A 22,398-nucleotide genomic window follows, 5' to 3' on the forward strand; every position below is an offset into this window, starting at 1 on the left:
CATAAACATGGGGTTTACTAGTAATTACAACCATAAACATGGGAGTTACTAGTAACCGCAGCCATAACTATGACCGTTACAAGTTCAGCCATCAACTATATTCAGTCCACTATTTTATTGCACCAAGAATTTAATATGGTCTTAGATTTTATTGATTTAATTAAATAAAATATGGGTCAAGCCCACACTAAATTCAACAATCCCCACCAAATTCTAGGGCACATATGAATGCTCTCAACACTCTATTGCTGGATATACCAGTGTTTCGATGGAAACTTTATTAAGTTGAACATCCACCTAGAACAGAGGTTACACTCTTCACAACTGAACAATGGACTATGCCTTCAATTGATAATTTTGTGTGAAATAAGTTTCACCTAAGTCCTTTACGGATACTAGGTTGCCTAAAGCATCCCCTCTGGTTGGACCATATAATTCAAACTCCTGTATCTTTCATGAGTATCTAAAGACCACCCAAATCTCATAGACCGTGACTAGCAGTCGAACTCATATAGCTGTGTTTCTCAAAAGATGTCCTACAGACATAAGTTGTAACACAAAGCACTTGTTTTATAAAAATGTGTTACTAACAACAATTATAGTAACACAAAATTAAAATTTCAAGTAAAATGTTATAAATTAGTATTATGTTTTAACATATAAATGGAGCATATAAAATTTATAACAAATCTATAACCTATAACATAAAATAATATTATATTCAAAGTGTTACAAATAAACATAAATGTGAACCTTCAAATTCATGGACGACAAGACATCGCACAGGATGTCGTCCAACCTGAGCGTCCTATTCGTTTAGACTTATTTGACTTATAAGCTATGGCTGAAAGTACTGTTGGCTGGTTTGGTGTGAGAGAAAAATACTGTTTGTTAACCGATAAGCCATGGCTTATAAGCCAAATACGACCAAGCAAACAATAGTGGCAAAAAAGCTAGCTACACTACGTACGGGTAATTACTCTTGAAGCTTACAGAAGATAGCAGACATGTCAGGTTATATAAAGAAAATAAAACAACTGATAAACCTTCATATGAAATGCAGGTCCTCTATACACAGTAAACCATAAGGTGAAGCTAATCTAGGAGTAAATTAACAATAAAAAAAAGCATACTTAGTGTGGCGAGCTCTCCTCTGTGCGGAGTTTGAGGACAAACAATAGTATAAAATAAATATTATTGGCATAAAAATAACCAAATCCATCCAATGTAATTATTCCCCACTGCAACAAAAACTAACTTGAACCCAATTTACAGTACCTAACCAGCAGAAGCAACCGAGAATCCTAATCTTTTCACTCAGCTATAGCTATTCAGTCATGGTCGGATTATAAATCTGGGAAACATGTACAGCTGAATGGTAAGCTAAACATAGAGCCATAATCTTCCACCTAATTTTACTAATTTTTATAGATATCACATACATTCATAATGTTGAAAATCAAGCACCAGCATCTTAATTCTCTTTTCTTTTGTATGAACTAAAAGCTTCAGTTATATGGGACCCAAGGAAACAAAGCAAGCCAAACAACTCACCTAAACCAGGAAACTTCATCAGCTTTACTAAGTGGACAAGCAAGAAAAACAAGGCCAAAAAAGAAAGGAAATTTCATAAAAATGCCAGGCAAGTTTATGGAACGGCAATCTCATCACGAGCTAGCAAATGTAACACTGTCGTTGTCGAAGAACCATACCGGCGTAAATGCAGACAGCAGGAGGGGTAGGCTGCAGTTCCGCTGCAGGTCCGGCACAGCTCCTCCGTAGGTCCGGCGCAGGTCCACTGCAACTCCTCTCCACACCACAGATGTAGCACCCCCTTGAGCCCCCTTCAGCACCTAGAAACCACGCGCGGCCGCGCGAAGAGGCAGGCCATCAGGAAGGCGCAATCTACGGACCGAGAAAAGGAATAAAAAGCAAGGACGAGGATAGGCCAGGGTGACTCACCTTGAGGCATTTGCGGCGTCTTTCATCCTGTCAGTGGTTTCAGCCAGCCCAAACCAGTAGTCAATAGTATTTTCCTCTCACAATAAACCAACACCAGTCAGCCCAAACCAATCAAAAACCAACCAACGAACGAAGCCGTTTATCCATAGTCGTGGTAGGCTTGCGCGGCGGATGGGACCTTTGACTCCAGCGCATGCGCTCTAGGCCTCCAGCCACGGAGCTACCGGAGCGCACGCCGGCCAGGTACTGCTCATGGCCGCAACGGAGGAGAGGAAAGTGTGTGGGAGAGAAAGAAGAACAGGAGAGAGGGAAGCATGTGTGAGAAGAAGCCATGCCAGTGAAATGAAACACCACCAACGGATGCGCGTCCACGCCGAGGAAAGACAGGAACCCAAAAATATAAGGAAAGCAGAAGAAATCACCAAAATGTCAGACGCTTATATGGAACGACAAATGCGACACCGGCGCTGTTCAAGAACCATACCAGCCCAATGCAGGGACGAAGAGGCGGGTGCAGCTCCCGCTGCAGGTCTGGCGCAGTTCCTCCGAGTTCCTCAGCCGGTCCAGCACCAGCGCACCGCAGGCAGACACCAGACCTGGCCCCCTAAGCACCTGCAAAGGCCAGGCGCCGCGCATGTAGGCACGTGGCGACGCGGAGAAGCAGACGGTGAGGCACGACCGACGGACGGTGAAACGAAGAGAGCAGGAGCACAGGAAGAGCCCTGGCGTCCTACCTCGTGCAGCGGTCAGGACGGAGCCGAAGACGAAAGGGAGGCGTGAGCGACCTTTTTACCCACGCCGCCCTCGGTGCCCGCGCGGCGAACACGCCCGGGACATAAGCCGGAGCAGACCACAGGCACCAGGCGTCGCTGATCCACGGGCCCCTTCTGCGCCTGTATCAGCGGGACCCCACGGGCAGCGTTGTCTACCTGGACCTCGCATGCGCCGCGAGGCCGTCCGGTAAGGCTGCTGAAAACCAGTTTTTCAGGAGGCGCTGACGCTGGGCGTGTTGTACTGCAGCCAATAACCGTTCGACAACGAGCAGACTGCGCCGCTTAGGAGACCGTTTTCTCCGTGGCTCCTTTTCCCTGGTGGAGCGGCGCAAGCGCCAGCCCGCTGCAGGTGGGACCCTGTACTCCCAGCCAATGGCAGCTCGACAACGACCGCACCACCCTTCTTAGCTGATGCAATGCAACGTCCAGGCACTGCAGGTAGGGTCGCTGTATCCTAAGCCAATTGCAGCTCGACAACGGCGCAGTGGCCAATGCGAAACGGAGAAGGTCAGCAGTGCGGGGACCGGCTGACCTTACCGTTGCCGCTCCTTGGTCAACGAAAGCATCACCATCCAGTAGCCATCCAACGGCCTATATTCATTTCATTGACGTGGCCATGCAGAGGCTGCGGCGGCTCCTGATGTTCTCGTCTTTAGATGTTTTGCTGTTTTTCTTACCTGATTGTGCCAACTCACTTGTATATGTCCATACTCATCAAAGCATGCAGTGTTTATGCATGATTCCACATATTTGTTGGATGCCACCTCAAAGATGTTGTTAAATGATGGATTGTTCAGTTGAACTGCATCACACCTCTCCTCTCTATCTTCTTATCGAAGAAAACAATCGCAATACCGGAATTCTTAAATTTGCCGAGTGTTTTTATGTTTGCCGAGTGTATTCATTCGGGCACTCGACGAACAAGTTCTTTGCCGAGTGCTGCACTAAAAACACTCGGCCAAAAAAAACACTCGACAAAGAGGGGGTTTGCCGAGTGTAAAAAAACACTCGGCAAAGAAATAAAATCTTTTTTCTGGAAAAGAAGGAGAAGAAGAAAAAATGAAAAAAAAACTTTGCCGAGTGCTCAGATCTAGAACACTCGGCAAAGAAATGTTGCTATAACTCCCCGGCCGCTCTCCTTTCTTGCACCGCCCCCGCCTCCCTCTCTCCAAATCCGCGTGCCCGGCCCCTCCTCCTTTCCCGCACCGCCCTGCCTTCCTCTTCGGCCACCGCCCCGGCCCCTCCTCTCCCTCTCTCTAGCTGTCGCCCCACCCCTCCTCTCCCTTTCTCCGGCCGCCGCCCACCCCTCTTCCCCGGATCCGGCTGCCGCACCGCCCCCCTCCCCGGATCCGGCGGGGACCCCGCCCCTCCTCCCCGAATACAGCGGGGACTCGTGGGGCGAGGACTCACGTTGGGGGGGCCCACGAGAGGCGGCGGACTATGTGGTGGTGGGTGCGGGCTTCATGGTGGTGGGCGCGATGGCCGGCCACGAGGTGGTCGTGGTCGAGTCGGGCGCCAGCTTCGGCATCGGCAGCTCGGGCGTGGTGGCATGGCGGGCTTGGTGGCGGCGGGAGGCAGCTCAGGCGTGGTGGCGGCAGGAGGTAGCTCGGTGGTGGCGTGGCGGTAGGAGGCAGCTCGGTGGTGGTGGCGGGAGGCAGCTCGGTGGTGCCGTGGCGGCGGGAGGCAGCTTGGTGGTGGGCGGCGACCGATGGTGCTTGTTTTTTTTTTATTTTTTTTGAAAAAAATTTGCCGAGTGTTTTTTGGGCACCCGACAAAGTCTTTGCCGAGTGCCCGACAAAAAACACTCAGCAAAGAACATTTCACTACTGGAATCTCGCATTTTTCTGTGTTGAAGATTAGAAAATTCAAACACATATGAACACAATTCAGTGTTGTTTGTGATTTTGTTTAGAAGTTATGTGTATAGTATTATATAGTATAAAAGATTAAGCTTTGTTCATCGAACATTATGTAATGTTTACCCTTAGACAATATGTAACAAACAAATTATGTCGGTTGTGATTTTGTTATTAATCTTTAAAATAATATTTACCATTATGCTTTTATCTCATTATCAATCTCTTTAATCAACTTGTTGAAATTTAAGGCTGTGGATTAGAAGTCATAGCAGGGCGCCTGAAGGGCGCCTGATGTTCTAGTGTAAGATTTATAACTTGGATACTGCCTGATGTACAAACGTATCATCTGGTTCCTGTGTCCTGTGGGGGGCATCCCTTTTGTGACTACCTGTGTTTTCTACATATGTTTTACATTTTCCTTTAAATTTTTGCAAACTCCAAAATGCATGCTTTTGGGGCCACAAAAGAGCCGTTGGATTAGGATGACGATGATGCTAAGCAGGAGGAACAAAAGAAGGGTGGAAGGTTGTCCAATAAAAAGCTGGAGCGTTGAAGATTAGAAAATTCAAACACATATGAACACAATTTAGTGGTGTTTGTGATTTTGTTTAGAAGGTATGTGTATAGTATTATATGGTATACAAGATTAAGCTTTGTTCATCGAACATTATGTAATGTTTACCCTTGGACAATACGTAACAAACAAATTATGTTGGTTGTGATTTTGTTATTAATCTTTAAAATAATATTTACCATTAAGCTTTTATCTCATTATCAATCTCTTTAATCAACTTGCTGAAATTTAAGGCTGTGGATTAGAAGTCACAGCAGGGCGCCTGAAGGGCGCCTAATGTTCTAGTGTAAGATTTATAACTTGGAGACTGCCTGATGTACAAACGTATCATCTTGTTCCTATGGCCTATGGGGGGCATCCCTTTTGTGACTACCTGTGGTTTCTACATAAGTTTTACATTTTCCTTTAAATTTTTGCAAACTCCAAAATGCATGCTTTTGGGGCCACAAAAGAGCCGTTGGATTAGGATGACGACGATGCTGAGTAGGAGGAACAAAAGAAGGGTGGAAGGTTGTCCAATAAAAAGCTGGAGCGTTGAAGATTAAAAAATTCAAACACATATGAACACAATTTAGTGGTGTTTGTGATTTTGTTTAGAAGGTATGTGTATAGTATTATATGGTATAAAAGATTAAGCTTTGTTCATCGAACATTATGTAATGTTTACCCTTGGACAATACTCCCTCCGTTCCTAAGTCTCCATCGCCTGAGCATTTTTTGTTTTTCTACTAGTCTCCGTCGTATTAGCTTCTTTCCCGGTTTTCTCGGTAGCGCAGGCTTCTTTCCCGGTCTCCGTCGCCTCGTTTCATCTGCGCAGTCTTTACTACGCCGCTAGCTCTGTTAGCTTTTATACGTATCCGACGTTTCCTCCGTTTGCCCATGTACTGCCTCTTCCGTGATCCGCGACACCGCGCCATCGAGTGCCCAAGCCATCGTCGATCCTCAGCGCCATCGTGGTGTGAACTGGGCGCCGGATTCATGCGTCGAAGAAGAAGAGGATCAGCAGGAGATTGCCCCTGCCAAAGAAGATGATGCTGACGGCTTTCATGCTCTAATGCAACTTGCATCAACTGAGGTAACCAAGTTTCAATCTGACAAGGAAAGAGAAGATTGCACTAGCTTGCTGCTCCCTGTCTACCTTCCTCTTTTGTATGGACAACATGAACAGCATGTACATGATGCCTCTGTTACTTTGTTTTGGATTGGATGTGGCCTTGTTCACGGGTATGCTTTGGTTTAGTTTTATCGATGATTTTTGTTTTGATGTTGGATGTCATCTGGACAGTGTAAACAAGTTTATCACGAGTTGTGGATGAAATCTGGAATTTTTAATTTTGCTTGCAGTTTGAATTCAGGCTAATAGATCATTGCAACTCCTTACTGAACCTCATCTGACAAACAAACACTTATAAGTACCCACGCATGCTAATTGTATCTAGACTAAAACAATTCTAAGTACCGACGAATTGCATGGCTTGATTATGAAGCTGCAAAGGGCACTTCAGAGTAATGGGAAGATGTCCTTGCAGCTCCAGGGTCTTCTTCTTCATGTGAGGGATGTTGTAGTGCTGCCCGCCGTTATGCTTCATGATCTCCATCATGCAACCCTGCTGGGTTAGGAAAATTCGGTTCGATCTATCCACCGGATAGTTCTGATATGCCTCATCAACCGTCTTGACAATACCGTTAATGTTGTTTGGTGTACCTTTCTCAAACAAAGCTTGGATTGCTGCAAAAAATCCAAGATCCAAGACATTCAGATCAGGTGAGTTAGGAGGTTGGCATGTTAGCCTAATGTCCCAACCATCAGCTTGGGCGGCCTGCACAAACACTGGATCATCTACGGCAATGTGAGTCCTTGCATTGTCTTGTTGTATGAAGATTGGCATCCCTCTTTCTCCGGCTGGCCACTTTGCCTTCAATGCTAGTAGAACTTTGTTCACCATAAAGTCTCGGCTCACATCCTTTGTTACCGACGTCATGGGCTTTGTTATAGGGTCACCTGCAAATGCAAAGAAACTTATGTTAGGCACCAAGACAAAGTTATGTAAAGCATACGAAAAATTGAAGAATGTCTTACCTCTCTCCCTATTTGGACTCTTTCTTTTTGCTGGTTCTACCTTGACAAAAGGGAAAATCCCTATTTTACCATCAAATGTACAATTTCCATTTGCATCATATCTAGGCCTTGTAACCACCGCTAGAAACATTACCTTTTCTATGAAATTCTTACTTTTAACAAAACGTTGTGGTCTTTCCTCATCATTGGCCAGATAATATTTTTGGTTCTTACGTGTCCTATAGAACCATTTTTCGTCAATGTACACAACATTGTACAATGGTTTGAAAGATAAACCATTCATCATGGACAAACAATATTTTACCCGAGCTTTTTTGTTCTCATCGGTCAAACTAAACTTAAGGTCATTAGTGTGCCGACGAAAGTAGCCTTCTTTGAAACGCTTATAAAGAGTGCTTTTCTTCACTCCTAAAGCATTAGCGAGGTCTTGAAAGGTAGAGCGCTGTTTTAGAGGAATGTTTTTTATGGCCTCCAAATCAATTTCTACTCGTTTCCTACCACAGTTCTTGGAATACTTGTTCACAATTCCTTGTATTCCACCATCTTGACCATTTTTCCAAATGGACTGTACAACTCTTAAAGGGACATCAAATTTTTCAGAGACTGATTTCGAAACTCCACGACGAAGAATAGGTGGATCAGTTTTTGACAACAAGTCAAGGTAAATGGCGATCTTTAGATCATCAGGATAGAACTTCCTTTTCTTGGCGTTAGAACCTGCAAACATAATGCTTAAAAAATTGAATCACACATAACTGAAACCTGAAGCTAACCGGGCTACATTGAATCACAGATAACTGAAAATGGTTTGTACACTGTAGCTGTCCGACAACACACTAACCTGAAACTAGATTCTACAGGACTGTTCTATGAAGCAACATCTAAACTGAAATGAACTGGACACTCATACACTGAAAGGAAAAGAATCATAAACTAACCATCTGATGCTGCTGCATCTCCTTGCACCGAAGGAACCTGAACACCATCTGTTGCTGCGTCTGAAGAAACATGAACTCCATAGGCTGCACCATCACCTTGCACTCCATCTGCTCCATCTTCGTCATCTATGGCATGAAACAAAAAAGGAAGAATGAAACCATAACCAGAAGGAGGACATGGTAAAACAGAAAAATGAGCGAAGGAGCACCTTCTATTCCATTGTCCCACACCATGTCATAATCGAGTTCATGAGCAGGGCCATCAAACTCCGCAACGTCATCCCAATCTATGGGATAGATTTGGCCTGAGTCGGGTGGCTGTAGGTTCAAATCGATCCCTAATCCAGGCATTGCTTTGGTACTGCAGCATGAATGAGGTAGAGAAACAGAGAAGCGAGGGGGAGAGTTCGCTGGAATTACCTGGGCATAGAGATCCTCCATGGTGATTTATATAGGCCATGGAAAAATCGAACTATAGTGGCGGGCAATGAAAATTTGATGCTTTGGCGGCTAAATTTTGTTCTAATGGAAGATCAAACGAAAAAGCATGACCGTGCAGGGGTACATACGTGAGCGCGCGAAATTACGTGAGCGCTGCCGCGCAGGGTTACGTACATGAGCGCGCGGAGTACGTGAGCGGGTTAACGGTGTTTTCAGCGGCATCAGCGCGTGATTAATTGGGCAAACGAACGGACGCTGGGACATTAAGAAGACTGCGGCGATTAAAAGCAAATCGGCGCTCCTTTGCTGCTACTTGGTCACTGTGCCGATGGCTAATACGCTGGAGACTTAGGAACGGAGGGAGTATGTAACAAACAAATTATGTCGGTGGTGATTTTGTTATTAATCTTTAAAATAATATTTACCATTATGCTTTTATCTCATTATCAATCTCTTTAATCAACTTGCTGAAATTTAAGGTTGTGGATTAGAAGTCACAGCAGGACGCCCGAAGGGCGCTTGATATTCTAGTATCAAATAAAGAAAAGGACAAAAATAAACTCAATATGCCTGTGCTAGGACCGTGAGTGCAGGTCGCTGTAGCAGAGTACTGCTGTTACAGTTTTTTAATCTCCAGGCACACTACTACAAAGATACTGTAGCACTTCCTTGTAACACATTCATCAATATGTTCCAAAGAAATTTCATAGTAACACACAACTATGTGTTACAGACATAGGTTGTAACACAAAGCACTTATTTTATAAAAATGTGTTACTAACAACAATTATAGTTATACAAAATTAAGGTTACAAGTAAAATATTACAAATTGGTATGTAACAAATCTATACCCTGTAGTAACACAAAATAATGTTATATTCAAAGTGTTACAAATAAACATATATGTGAACCTTCAAATTCATGGGGAACAAGACATCGCACTGGATGTCGTCCCCAACCTGATAGGCAATATATCATTGTTCTCACATGACACCCAAGCAGTAACGAGTATACGTTTAAATAGTTCTTTAGTAGCCAGAGCCCACTTTCAAACTGTTAGGTTGAGCTCAAGACGCTCTAGATGGAGCGAGATCACGAGAGAAACAATTACGAGTTGGAAGAAAATTTGAAAACAAAAAACTGTGTAAAATTAGATGGGAAGAATAGTATAATTATTTTGATGTCGCTGCACGAACTCACTGCTTAACTCAACCCTACAATTATATAGGGTGATTTAGAATTCCATCTATTTGGTTGGTAAGAAAACTGGTCAGATTACAATTCATTTTCATGTAATATTTCTTTCTATGCTCAAAATTTGAGTGCAAATTTTTCTTGGTTTTGTGGCTAACAAAAAAACTATGCAAGACAACAGTTCCCTCTACTTCTTTTGGGCCCTGAGAAAAGAATAAACCATCTTACCATCTTATAGTTTCATATTAGTCGCAATCCCATATCCAACACTTGTCCTTTTGTAACAGCAGCCTTACCTAGGAATTTTAATGAAACATTCTTCAACCACATGATTTTACAATCCACTAAATCAACCAATCTAACTTGGTAATTAAAAAGTTGTGATAGATACATGCATGTATGGCATCAAAACAATAGTTAAATCAAATAAGTAAATCATCGGTCAAATATTATCTCATGATCTATATTTAATTCTAGGTGAGTAGATGCAATGATCTATGCATAAAAGACCACAAAACAAGGCATTTCATTACGGTCTAAGAACAATATTCGAGGCAATATAAAAAGTAGCATCACAAAATAATTAGGAGATTTGAAAACCGCCTCCAACTTGTTTTTGAGGAGATATTCAGAATATCATGAACCGTAATATCGACCATTTACATATTGCATATGAATTCACAACGGGCCGGCAATAAAAAAAGCAAGGTATGCTATCCAACTTCGTGACCATGCATCCATCATACTTTAGCGCTAGAACAAGGTGACTAGGGATGCCACAAACATTAGTAACTTGCAATGTTTGAAAAAGGAAACATCGTAAGAACCTTCATATGGAAAAAACTTCATATGCCACAAAACATTAGGAAATATCTCTCGAACTTGAGTATCTATTACTGTCGGTGGTTTGCAGAAACCTTCATATGGACACACTCCAAATACCTATTAATTTCATAATACATGATATCACCATTCGGAGAAAAATTGTAATATACATAAGTGATATGAATATTAAATAAACAAAGCATCATGCAACCAAAAGGCCTATGATACAAATGAGTCTATTGTAGAACAACCGCCTTGTCATTATCGTATCAATTTCTACACTTTAGCAAAAGTGAAGAATAATGACTACACTAGAATTTATGCTGGTCCTCCTATTTTTTAATATGCATTATTAGCCTTCCACGTTGGTCACCCATCAATTAACAGTCTTTCGGCAATTAGCTATTGGCCTCATCACCTTCGAAAATTAGCTAGCGAAATTTCTCCGCTTAGAAAACAAAAATGATTTATTAATTTGAACCAATAAGCTAATCGCTCCAACATCGATCTCCCAATCAATGATCTCATTTCAAACGCAATTATCTGCAAATGATTTAAGTGTTCGATATTTTGGAAAAACTTCAAATTACTTTGATGGGAAGAAAAGACAACTTCATTACTAGATGTTATTTAGAAACATAGTTGTATTTTGTAAATAAACAAATGGCTAACTACAGCCCCCCACCCCACCACACCCCCACCCCAAATATGATTGGCATAATCTTGCGATATTTTTGCTACAAGCCATTAGACTCAGTTTGTTTACTGAATTATGTATGGTTGGTGGTATCAACAAAGAAAACAAATATAAGCATACCATTTAAGAGGACAAATATTCCCCTACCCAAAACAAATAGAATTATAACATAACCAACTATCAAAGCTACAATTTCTAACTTGAAGAAACATAACTGAATCCTAAGATCCATCTTCTCTACTTAGTATATACGGTGACCTATATTCTTTTTTACACTCTCTGACTTGAAATTTCATCGATCTTACCTATGTGGCATATCAATTATGTCACTGTCACCAGTAAGGCAAAGTACACACATGAAAGTTCATAAGTTTTAGATTGACTAAAAATCCAAAGCAACACCTTTCATCTATGATCTGTAAACAATATGACGTAACCTAGGTTAGTCATTTAACCATTGGGCTATCTAATTACTTGCATCCATCTTGATTTTATAAGTAAATTCGCAGCCTTAAATAGACCCATATACGCACTGTTAATATTTGGAATTCAAATAGTGTCAAAACGGCTGGCTCTCCTCGCAAAGACAAATAATTGCCGCCACTGCAAAGAAAAGTTAGAGCATCTCCATCATATATCCTATCCAATCTCCTATATCTAAAAAGTAGTGTTTTAGGATGGAGGAGCTGCAGTAGATCTCCTATCAAGCATCTCCAACAGTACTCCAAATTTTGTTCCCAAAACATGGTGTTTTGCCAACTCCCAAAGAAGTATGGGGAGGAAAAAAGAGACCATCTCCAATAGTACCCGATATTTGACTTCCAAAATATCAAAATTGTGGCCCCACACACTTTTTTCTCCCCGATGTTTATTCGGCACCACATCACGATCCCTCGATGCAATTAGGTCACCGCCGCTTCCATTGACCATCCTGTCGACCTCCAGCTTGCAGAAACCGGCGGCAGCCTGCCACGGCCGGCTACCAGGTGCCTCCCAGCAGAAGCAGTGCAGGTACGAGAGCGCCAACCAAACAGGACAAGATGATCCTTGCCTCCTTGGGATTTGGGAATGGAGGTCTGGAGATGGAGGTGATGGGCAGATGGCAACACCAGCACGAATAGCCGGCTACCTGGTGCATGCGACTCGAGTGGTGGCCTCGCGTTGTCGCGCTCATGCCATGGACACATGCACGCAACTGCTGGGCGATGGCGCGAAGTAGAGGAGGCGGATTGCGGTGCCGCGCGGGAACGAGGAAACGCGCGGGGAAGAACGATGCGCGCGAGAAAGGCTACGTGCATTTTTACGCACGATGCCGCCCTGTTTGCCAATTGCCAAAAGATGGGGAAGGGATATGGGGTACTCTTGGAGATGAAATTTTCTTTTTTCCCCAAAAAACATGGATGGGGAAGGGATATGGGGTACTACTCTTGGAGATGCTCTTATCTCCTATACCCATAATTTTTAAGAGATCTCCTGAAAGAAGATTCATCTCTCCTAAATAAAGGAGACACCCACCTCTCCCCTATCCCTAAAGAAATATAGGAGACAAGTTTTAGGTAATATGCTGCAGCAGTACTCTCCTATATCCTCAATTGATTTTAGGGTACTCTCTTAAAGCAACTTATAGGAGATGCATTATGAGAAATCTGGTGGAGATGCTCTTAATTCACTGCACGTAGAGAGAGTGAGGGAGATGAAGAGAAGACTTCCTCTATGTTTGCGTTTACGCCAACACCAATCACCTGCCCAATCTGTGGTCACCACCACCATTGCACATCAGCACATTAGAGAAGACAATTTGAGTAGCAAAGATATTTAATTCAAAAAGAGAGGGAGGAAGGGAGGGATAGAAAGGGGAGAAGGAGACCTGCTTCCTCTATTGTTGCCTTCACGGCAACACCCTTCATCTGCCGTTGATTGAATCTCTGAGGTGTAATATATTTAGTGAAATCTACAACTAGATGTTACTGCTTTCATGTGGTGTAACTTGGTTGAGCAAGTAGTGATATATATAACAACCCCAACCGGATCTTTGATTTATTTTTCCAGTTAGATCATCCATCTTGAGCAGAGTTGAAGCCAGTCCAAAGTGAATGAAATCTTCTACAGAGGAACCTACCTGGTCAGTATATGCTGATTACATTTTTGTCAATTTTTTGTTTTTTGTTTTCACAAACTGTAGTCACAGAGAATTCAGAGACACCATGGTGTCAACACAATCATAACTTATAGAATTTTGTTGAAACTTTCTTTTCCATAGTAATATTGTCATGCTAGCATATTACACATGTTTAGAGCTAAGTATTTTATATTAGCGAACATTAAGAAATGTAAACAATCTGGATTTATGAAATCATGTGCACCTATGCCACTTCTCACACATGGCATGTCTGTACGATTGACATTGAAGCAAATAATCCTTGTTCTTTATAGGAGAATCATGGGTAATAGCAATACTTATTTATGAGTTGCATGCCTTTTATTAATCTTAGTTTCAGGGACATAATTTGCTAACTGCCTTCAAAAGAATAAAAAATGTTTCTAGCATTTAGTTCATGTTCTCGAATACTCGCACTACACCACAACACTAATATGCCATCACAGACCGAGCACTAAGCTATTCAGTGTGAAATGAGTGTCCAATTATTCTATTTTCTCTTGGTGTTATGCCCCTATATGAATTTAATTTTGTTTTGCAATTAAGCATATCTTGCTGCATTGATCTGAACTGTGTCAAGTTTGAATATTAAATTGAGACTAGCTATGTCATCTAGGATCTACGTTTCTGCAAGCGTTTTGCTTTATGCTTGCACATGGCTAATGCTTAATGGAATGGTATACGATAAAGGCCTTCTTTTGTAATAGTCACTGTTGTACCTTTCGGCAAACTTCCTGTTGCTTATCACTACTTTTGTTTCATCTTATGTTTTAAAAGGAATGGCTACTGGGAAGGCATTCTTGTCCCTCCTTACGATCCTTACATTTTGCTGGATGTTCTTATTGTCTCTAGATGAAATAGATGAGCTGGTGACCTTATCTATGTGAGCTAAAGATGGCAACGGGGACCCGATCCCCGATTCCCCGCGGGGAATTCCCCTATTAGGGGACGGGGATGGAGTCAAATATGCCCCCACGGGGATCTAAACGGGGAGAAAACGTCCCCCGTCGGGTTTGGCGGGGACGGGTCTGGGGGAGCATTCCCCGTCCCCGATACCCGCATCCCCGCCCCGTTTATATACAGGCTTTGCTCTCTTTCCTGATGGCCCAACCAGCCCACGAAGGCCCAATGTCTTCTGAGTATATATAACAGCAATAACCCTAGTTCTACACCTTTGTGATGATTAATATCCTGCTTCTTGCTATTTAGCTATTTTTGGATTGTGATTCGTGGTGTACTCTAATATTGTGTCGATGAACTCATGTGAATGATGATGAATTAACCTGAATGGTGATGAACAAATGCGGGGACGGGGATCCCCGACGGGGATTTTTTCCCTCGCGGGGGCGGGGATGGGGGAGAAATCGTCCCCGTGAGCTTTGGCGGGGACGGGGACGGGGATTTTTTCTCCCCGCGGGGACGGGGATGGGGAGGCAACCTCCGACGGGGAATTCCCCGTTGCCATCTTTAATGTGAGCTGTTGTAAAGTTTTGGTCAAATTTGTGAAGATCATGTATCTTGAAGTTGAATCTTTGTTGTGTATTCGATGAATGAACTTTTGAAGCTCAGTGACATTTGTATTTATTGTGGACAATTGTTGATGGATTAATTTTTATTTTTTAACCATTTAAAATTGCCTCGTTGGACCGTCTGTCGGCAAAACTATAAGTACCATCGCACAATCTGTTGCTAAAAAGTAGCAAAGGACTATCTGTAGCTATAAATATTCAGGACAACAGACTATCGCTAAAAGTTTTTAGCAACAGGACTTACACCGTCTGCAGAAGTCTATCTCTGTAACTTTTTAACGTCAGATCGTCCATCGGCAATCTCGATGTTGTGGTGTAGTGGTAGGGGCTTTCGGTAAATTTGCACTCGAGAGCTCGACGGTCCTCGACATCAACATGATTTTCCTGGCGGAATCAACTTTCATCTTCGGTTCTTGTATCTTGCGGCAAGCTCCAAGGTCGCCTTATGGAGATCTCGGCGGATCAGGCTACTCCAGCAAATCCCCAGGGTGCACTGGAAGATCTCATCGAGAAAATCGACGATTTTTTTTATTTCCGGTCCAACTCGGACTCAGAAACAGCTGAAGCAATTCGAGTCTCACGCAGATACAATCACCTTGTCCGAGTCAGCCTCCAAGTTGTCAGGCGTCTGCGCCAACCATCCAGTTCGATTCCAACTCAGACTCAGAAATTTGGCTTTTGTATACCAGGAGTTGATCTAAAACTTATGCAATCCCTCTGACGGCGCCCTGCGGGGTCTGGTTTTTTCTGCTACGTCAGAAGGAAATATTGTGCACTGGCCAGGAGTCCGGCCATTCAACGATCCTTCAGTTTCATCAAGGTTGGTCGGCATGATGAGTCAACTGCCGTTCCAATGCCATGTTCGTTTAGCTGATAAGTCATGGCTGAAATTACTGTTGGCTAATTTGTTATGAGAGAAAAATACTGTTCACTAGCTGAAAAAATACGGTTTATAAGCCAAACAAACAAAGCGCAAGTCGGCACATCTCTTCCAATCATTGAGGAGGAGGGTTCTACTGAGATTCTTTCTAGCGCTTCTACTGCAGAGTCTGGCACCAATAGCACTATCTTTTTTTTTAGCCTGGACTCCTAGTATACAAGTTGTAGTATCTATACTCTACGCAACACACACTACTGGAAACAGAGACTTTGCCGAGTGTAAAATTCTTTGTCGAGTGTCAAAAATCGGACACTCGGCAAAGATCTTCTTTGCCGAGTGCTACACTCGGCAAAGAATTGCACTCGGCAAAGATTTCTTTGCCGAGTGCCGGGCACTCGGCAAAGGACTTCTTTGCCGAGTGCCAGACTCTCGGCAAAATCTCTCCACTCGGCATAGGCTGCCCGCGAAACGGCGCCCTGCCACGGCCTTCTTTGCCGAGCGCCTGCGGTTAGGCACTCGGCAAAGATTTGTTTTTTTGTTTTTAATTTCTTTGCCGAGTGCCCCAGATCTGGCACTCGGCAAAGATTTATTTTTTTTTTAAAATTCTTTGCCGAGCGTCTCAGATCTGGCGCTCGGCAAAGAAAATTTTTTTATTTTTAAAATACTTTGTCGAGTGCCCCTGGACGGCACTCGACAAAGATTTAATTTTTTTATTATTATTTCTTTGCCGAGTGCTCCTGTGGATGCACTCGGCAAAGAGGAAATTTTTTAAAAAAAATTAAAACATTCTTTGCCGATATGTATTTGATATCACATGTGGAGATGTCCTGTGGATGCACTCGGCAAAGAATGTTTTAATTTTTTTTAAAATTTCCTCTTTGCCGAGTGCATCCACAGGAGCACTTGGCAAAGAAATAATAAAAAAAATTAAATCTTTGCCGAGTGCCGTCCAGGGGGCACTCGGCAAAGTATTTTAAAAATAAAAAAATTTCTTTGCCGAGCGCCAGATCTGAGACGCTCGGCAAAGAATTTAAAAAAAATTAAATCTTTGCCAAGAGTGCCAGATCAAGGGCACTCGGCAAAGAAATTAAAAACAAAAAAACAAAATCTTTGTCGAGTGCCTCCCTGATCCGGCACTTGGCAAAGCTGCGGAGTTAGCGGTTTTTGACCGGCCGGGCATCACGCCAGCATCCCGCGCATCACCCCCGCCTCACTCCTGCCCTCCCCCTCCTCCCGCCTCCACCGCCGCAGCCGCCCCCCGCCCCTCGAGCCGTCCCACCCGCCGCCCCGCCGCTGCCCGCCGGCAAGAGGCCCCACGTCCCCGACGCCGGCACTTCCCTCGCCCCCCGCGCGCCGCCGCGTCGACCGGACGCCCGGGCGTGCATGCGCGCCCACGCGCCTGGCGCCCCGCGCCGCCTTGCCTCGTGCCCCATCGCCGGGCCGCCCGCGCGCCTGCCCTCGCTGCCCTTGCCCCCGGCTAGCCCGCCCCTGCCTTCCTCCCTCGCTCGCCGGCCGCGCCGTGCCCCCGGCCGGCCCTTCCCCCAGCCGCGCCGCCCGCGCGCCAGGCCGCGCCGTGCCCTCGGCTGGCCCTTCCCCCGGCCGCGCCACCCTGACCCCGGCTGGCCCTGCGCCCCGGCCGCGCCCCGTGGACCACCCGCCCCGACGCCATCCGTGCTCGACCCTATCCCCGACTCCGCTCGATCCCGACGCCGCCCGCCCCTACCCCCGTCGCCCGTCAGGTATGCCTTCTCACTTATTATTATCGAGGTAGTGGTAGTTGTAGTAGTATTAGTTGTACTAGTGGTAGTATTAGTACAACTAGTGGTAGTATTAGTAGTAGAATTAGTGGTATTAGTAGTAGTACAACTAATGGTATTAGTTGTAGCAATAGTAGTAGTAGTAGAAGAACCAATGGTAGTAGTAGCAATAGTGAAAGTAGTAGTACAAGTAGTGGTACTACTTGGATATATTCTTCTGCATGGATTGATATCCAAACTACATGGCTTCTGTTGAGCCATATGTGCTTGTCGGCCATCGTGCCGTTGTTTTTTGCAGGTTTTGAAAACCTTATCGTGCAGGGGAGGTTCTGCCGAATTTTTTTTGTAAATAACAGTATTTTGTTCCATTTTTGTAAAGAAGAGCCCGTCAGAGTTGAGTCGGAGTTCTCGCCACCGTGTCGGTCTGCCTGCACCGCGTCGTCTCGCCACTGCACCGACCCGCCACCCTAGGTATAACCCCTCTTTTCGTATCATTGTCGTAGATCACGTAACCCAGTTAGGCGTCTCCCATTCGAAAGAGATATGGTTGGAGGTATGCAGATCTTTACATATCTATGACCATATCTATTTCGAATTGTCCACATTTTTTGGACAGCCCGCGGATGCGTAGATGGGTTAGTTTCCATGTTCTGCTCTAGTCCGAGACAGAGTTTTGGCATCACCTCCCTGTTGTTCTCCGGATACACTCTTCTTTGGCAGGACGTGTATCTGGAGAACAGCGGGGAGGTGCTACCGAAATTCTGTCTCGGATAGGAGTAGAGCATGGAAACTAACCCCATCTACACATCTATGGGTGGGATTAGGACCTATCCTCACCTATTAGACAGTAGGAACACCATATAGATGCAATTAATGGTTACATTACTCGCTGATACATATGTTAGAGGATGGATGACCGTCAGTGGATGTACATGGGCTAGAGAAGTCAGAGTGATTACACCACGGAATGGATGAACAAGACCGATGCTTTCTTGAACAGTGCATTTGGCAACGCTGCTAAAGGACATTGCCTAGTTTTGTGTCCCTGCAGCAAATGTGGAAACAGGAGAAGGGTAAACAAGGTGAAAATGGGTAAACATCTTGTGAAGAATGGATTTACGCCGGACTACACCTGGTGGGTCCACCATGGTGAAGCCCATCGTATGAGAGAGGAGGTGGTGAGACCACGGGTGGAGGCTTTTGATGCTGATGCTGGGGTAGCAGACATGTTAGATGACTTTCACCAAGGACAGTTCGATGAGGGACGTGAGAAGGAGGGAGATGGCGCCCACGCTGCCGCCCCGCTCGCCCGCGCCGCCACCGGGCCGGCCCGCGCGCCCGCGTCGACATGCGCCCGCGCGCGCGACCCGCGCGCCCGGGACGACCGGCGCTGCCCGCGGCTGCCCACGCGCCTGGCGGCCGCGTCGCCCGGACGGTGGTTGCCTCGCGCCAAGCGCCCGGCCGCCGCCGCCTTTCCCTCGTGCCACGAGCCCGGCCGCCAGCGACGCTCATTGCACTCGGCTGGCCCTGCCCCCGGATAGCTGACGCATCAGAATGCCTCTCGCTCCTACCGCCGGCCGCGCCGTGCCCCGGCCGGCCCTTTCCCCAGCCGCGCCGCCCGCGCGCACAGGCCGCGCCGTGCCCTCGGCTGGCCCTTCCCCCGGCCGCGCCACCCTGACCCCGGCTGGCCCTGCGCCCCGGCCGCGCCCCGTGGACCACCCGCCCCGACGCCATCCGTGCTCGACCCTATCCCCGACTCCGCTCGATCCCGACGCCGCCCGCCCCTACCCCGTCGCCCGTCAGGTATGCCTTCTCACTTATTATTATCGAGGTAGTGGTAGTTGTAGTAGTATTAGTTGTACTAGTGGTAGTATTAGTACAACTAGTGGTAGTATTAGTAGTAGAATTAGTGGTATTAGTAGTAGTACAACTAATGGTATTAGTTGTAGCAATAGTAGTAGTAGTAGAAGAACCAATGGTAGTAGTAGTAGCAATAGTGAAAGTAGTAGTACAAGTAGTGGTACTACTTGGATATATTCTTCTGCATGGATTGATATCCAAACTACATGGCTTCTGTTGAGCCATATGTGCTTGTCGGCCATCGTGCCGTTGTTTTTTGCAGGTTTTGAAAACCTTATCGTGCAGGGGAGGTTCTGCCGAATTTTTTTTGTAAATAACAGTATTTTGTTCCATTTTTGTAAAGAAGAGCCCGTCAGAGTTGAGTCGGAGTTCTCGCCACCGTGTCGGTCTGCCTGCACCGCGTCGTCTCGCCACTGCACCGACCCGCCACCCTAGGTATAACCCCTCTTTTCGTATCATTGTCGTAGATCACGTAACCCAGTTAGGCGTCTCCCATTCGAAAGAGATATGGTTGGAGGTATGCAGATCTTTACATATCTATGACCATATCTATTTCGAATTGTCCACATTTTTTGGACAGCCCGCGGATGCGTAGATGGGTTAGTTTCCATGTTCTGCTCTAGTCCGAGACAGAGTTTTGGCATCACCTCCCTGTTGTTCTCCGGATACACTCTTCTTTGGCAGGACGTGTATCTGGAGAACAGCGGGGAGGTGCTACCGAAATTCTGTCTCGGATAGGAGTAGAGCATGGAAACTAACCCCATCTACACATCTATGGGTGGGATTAGGACCTATCCTCACCTATTAGACAGTAGGAACACCATATAGATGCAATTAATGGTTACATTACTCGCTGATACATATGTTAGAGGATGGATGACCGTCAGTGGATGTACATGGGCTAGAGAAGTCAGAGTGATTACACCACGGAATGGATGAACAAGACCGATGCTTTCTTGAACAGTGCATTTGGCAACGCTGCTAAAGGACATTGCCTAGTTTTGTGTCCCTGCAGCAAATGTGGAAACAGGAGAAGGGTAAACAAGGTGAAAATGGGTAAACATCTTGTGAAGAATGGATTTACGCCGGACTACACCTGGTGGGTCCACCATGGTGAAGCCCATCGTATGAGAGAGGAGGTGGTGAGACCACGGGTGGAGGCTTTTGATGCTGATGCTGGGGTAGCAGACATGTTAGATGACTTTCACCAAGGACAGTTCGATGAGGGACGTGAGAAGGAGGAGATGGAAGCAGCCGCACAGGCGTTCTACGATATGATGGACTCGGCACAGAAACCCCTTCACGATCGGTCAATGGTGTCTCAACTGGATGCCATTGGACGCTTAATGGGGTTGAAGTCTGAGTTAAACTTAAGTCGACCTGGCTTCGATAAGATGTTGGCCGTGATTGGCACCTTGCTTCCGGAGGGTCACATTCTACCGAAGAGCATGTACGAGTCACAGAAACTCCTTCAAGCACTTAAGATGCCGTATGAGTAGATACATGCTTGTCCAAAAAGGGTGCCTCCTATTTAGGAAAGAACACGAGCATGCAAAGTTCTGTCCAAAGTGTAAATCCTTTAGGTACCTGGAGGTAGACTCTAATGATGGCCAGAAGAGGCAACTTACGATCCCCATGAAAATCCTACGGTACCTTCCATTCCTACCGAGGATCCAACGGCTATACATGACCGAGGAATCCGCGAAACAGATGACATGGCACAAAAATGGCAAACGGTACAATCCTGACAAGATGGTACATCCATCCGATGGTGAAGCTTGGATCCGCTTTAATGACAAACATCGTGACAAAGCAGATGAGGCTCATAATGTACGTGTCGCGTTGGCAACAGATGGGTTCAATCCTTATGGAATGATGGCTGCCCCATACACATGTTGGCCCATCTTTGTTATCCCCCTTAATCTCCCCCCCGGTGTGTCCTTTCAATGACATAACATGTTCTTGTCGTTGATAATTCCTGGACACCCAGGGAGTAATATGGGTGTGTTCATGGAGCCCGTGTTTGATGAATTGGTCCGTGCTTGGGACGAAGGGGTATGGACATACGATCGAGCTACAAAGACAACCTTCAAAATGCACGTTTGGTACCACTACTCCCTGCATGACTTCCTGGCGTATAGGATATTCTGCGCCTGGTGTGTTCGCAGGAAGTTCCCATGCCCAATATGCAAGGAAGGTGTGAGGTTTATTTGGTTGCAGAAGGGTGGCAAGTATTCGTTGTTTGATAGACATCGTCAATTCCTACCTCTTGACCATCCATTTAGACAAGACATCAAGAACTTTACGAAAGGCGTCAAAGTGACAAACCCTGCACCGCGAATGATGAATGGTGCCGAGGTTCATGCTTAGATAGGTGATCTCATGCCCAATGAAGAAGGTGGTTTTGTGGGATATGGTGAGCAGCATATGTGGACTCATATCTCGGGCATGACGAGGCTCCCCTATTTCGATGACCTTCTTCTACCACATAACATTGATGTAATGCACACTGAAAAGAATGTCGCCGAGGCACTTTGGGCAACACTCATGGACACTGAAAAGTCTAAGGACAACCCAAAGGCTAGAGTAGACCTAGCAACATTGTGCGATAGACCAAATCAAGAGATGCAACCTCCTAGTCGTGGCAAGACCTGGAGAAGGCCTAAGGCTGATTTCGTCTTGAAAAAGGACCAAAGGAGGGAAGTACTTGAATGGATCAAGAAGCTAATGTTCCCTGATGGGTATGCAGCGAATCTAAAGAGGGGAGTTAACTTAGGCACTCTGCGAGTCAACAGGATGAAGAGTCATGACTACCACATATGGATTGAGCGGCTTCTTCCGGCGATGGTTCGAGGCTATGTCCCAGAGCA

General features: G+C 45.4%; 1 protein-coding gene across 1 annotated transcript; it reads right to left on the reverse strand.

Annotated features, from left to right (window-relative positions):
- Positions 1-6,619: 6,619 nt before the first annotated feature.
- LOC136507747 (uncharacterized) lies at positions 6,620-8,627 on the reverse strand. The gene is made up of 5 exons (XM_066502373.1): positions 8,607-8,627; positions 8,187-8,312; positions 8,022-8,025; positions 7,249-7,965; positions 6,620-7,170 (listed from the first exon to the last, which is right to left on the reverse strand). Exons 1-5 carry the CDS (start codon positions 8,625-8,627, stop codon positions 6,620-6,622), a joined length of 1,419 nt encoding a protein of 472 aa, XP_066358470.1.
- Between the last annotated feature and the right edge of the window lie 13,771 nt (positions 8,628-22,398).

This window comes from Miscanthus floridulus, chromosome 15, assembly GCF_019320115.1.
Source record: "Miscanthus floridulus cultivar M001 chromosome 15, ASM1932011v1, whole genome shotgun sequence".
Lineage (NCBI taxonomy): Eukaryota > Viridiplantae > Streptophyta > Magnoliopsida > Poales > Poaceae > Miscanthus > Miscanthus floridulus.

What these genes read in the sequence shown, in the direction of transcription:
- LOC136507747 (XM_066502373.1), bottom strand. Translation starts at nt 8,627, where the DNA reads ATGGAGGATCTCTATGCCCAG. An exon ending in TGGAGGATCTCTATGCCCAG is followed by an intron (nt 8,313 to 8,606) that starts GTAATTCCAGCG and finishes TTCATGCCATAG; the next exon opens with ATGACGAAGATGGAGCAGAT. An exon ending in GAGTCCAAATAGGGAGAGAG is followed by an intron (nt 7,171 to 7,248) that starts GTAAGACATTCT and finishes TTGCATTTGCAG; the next exon opens with GTGACCCTATAACAAAGCCC.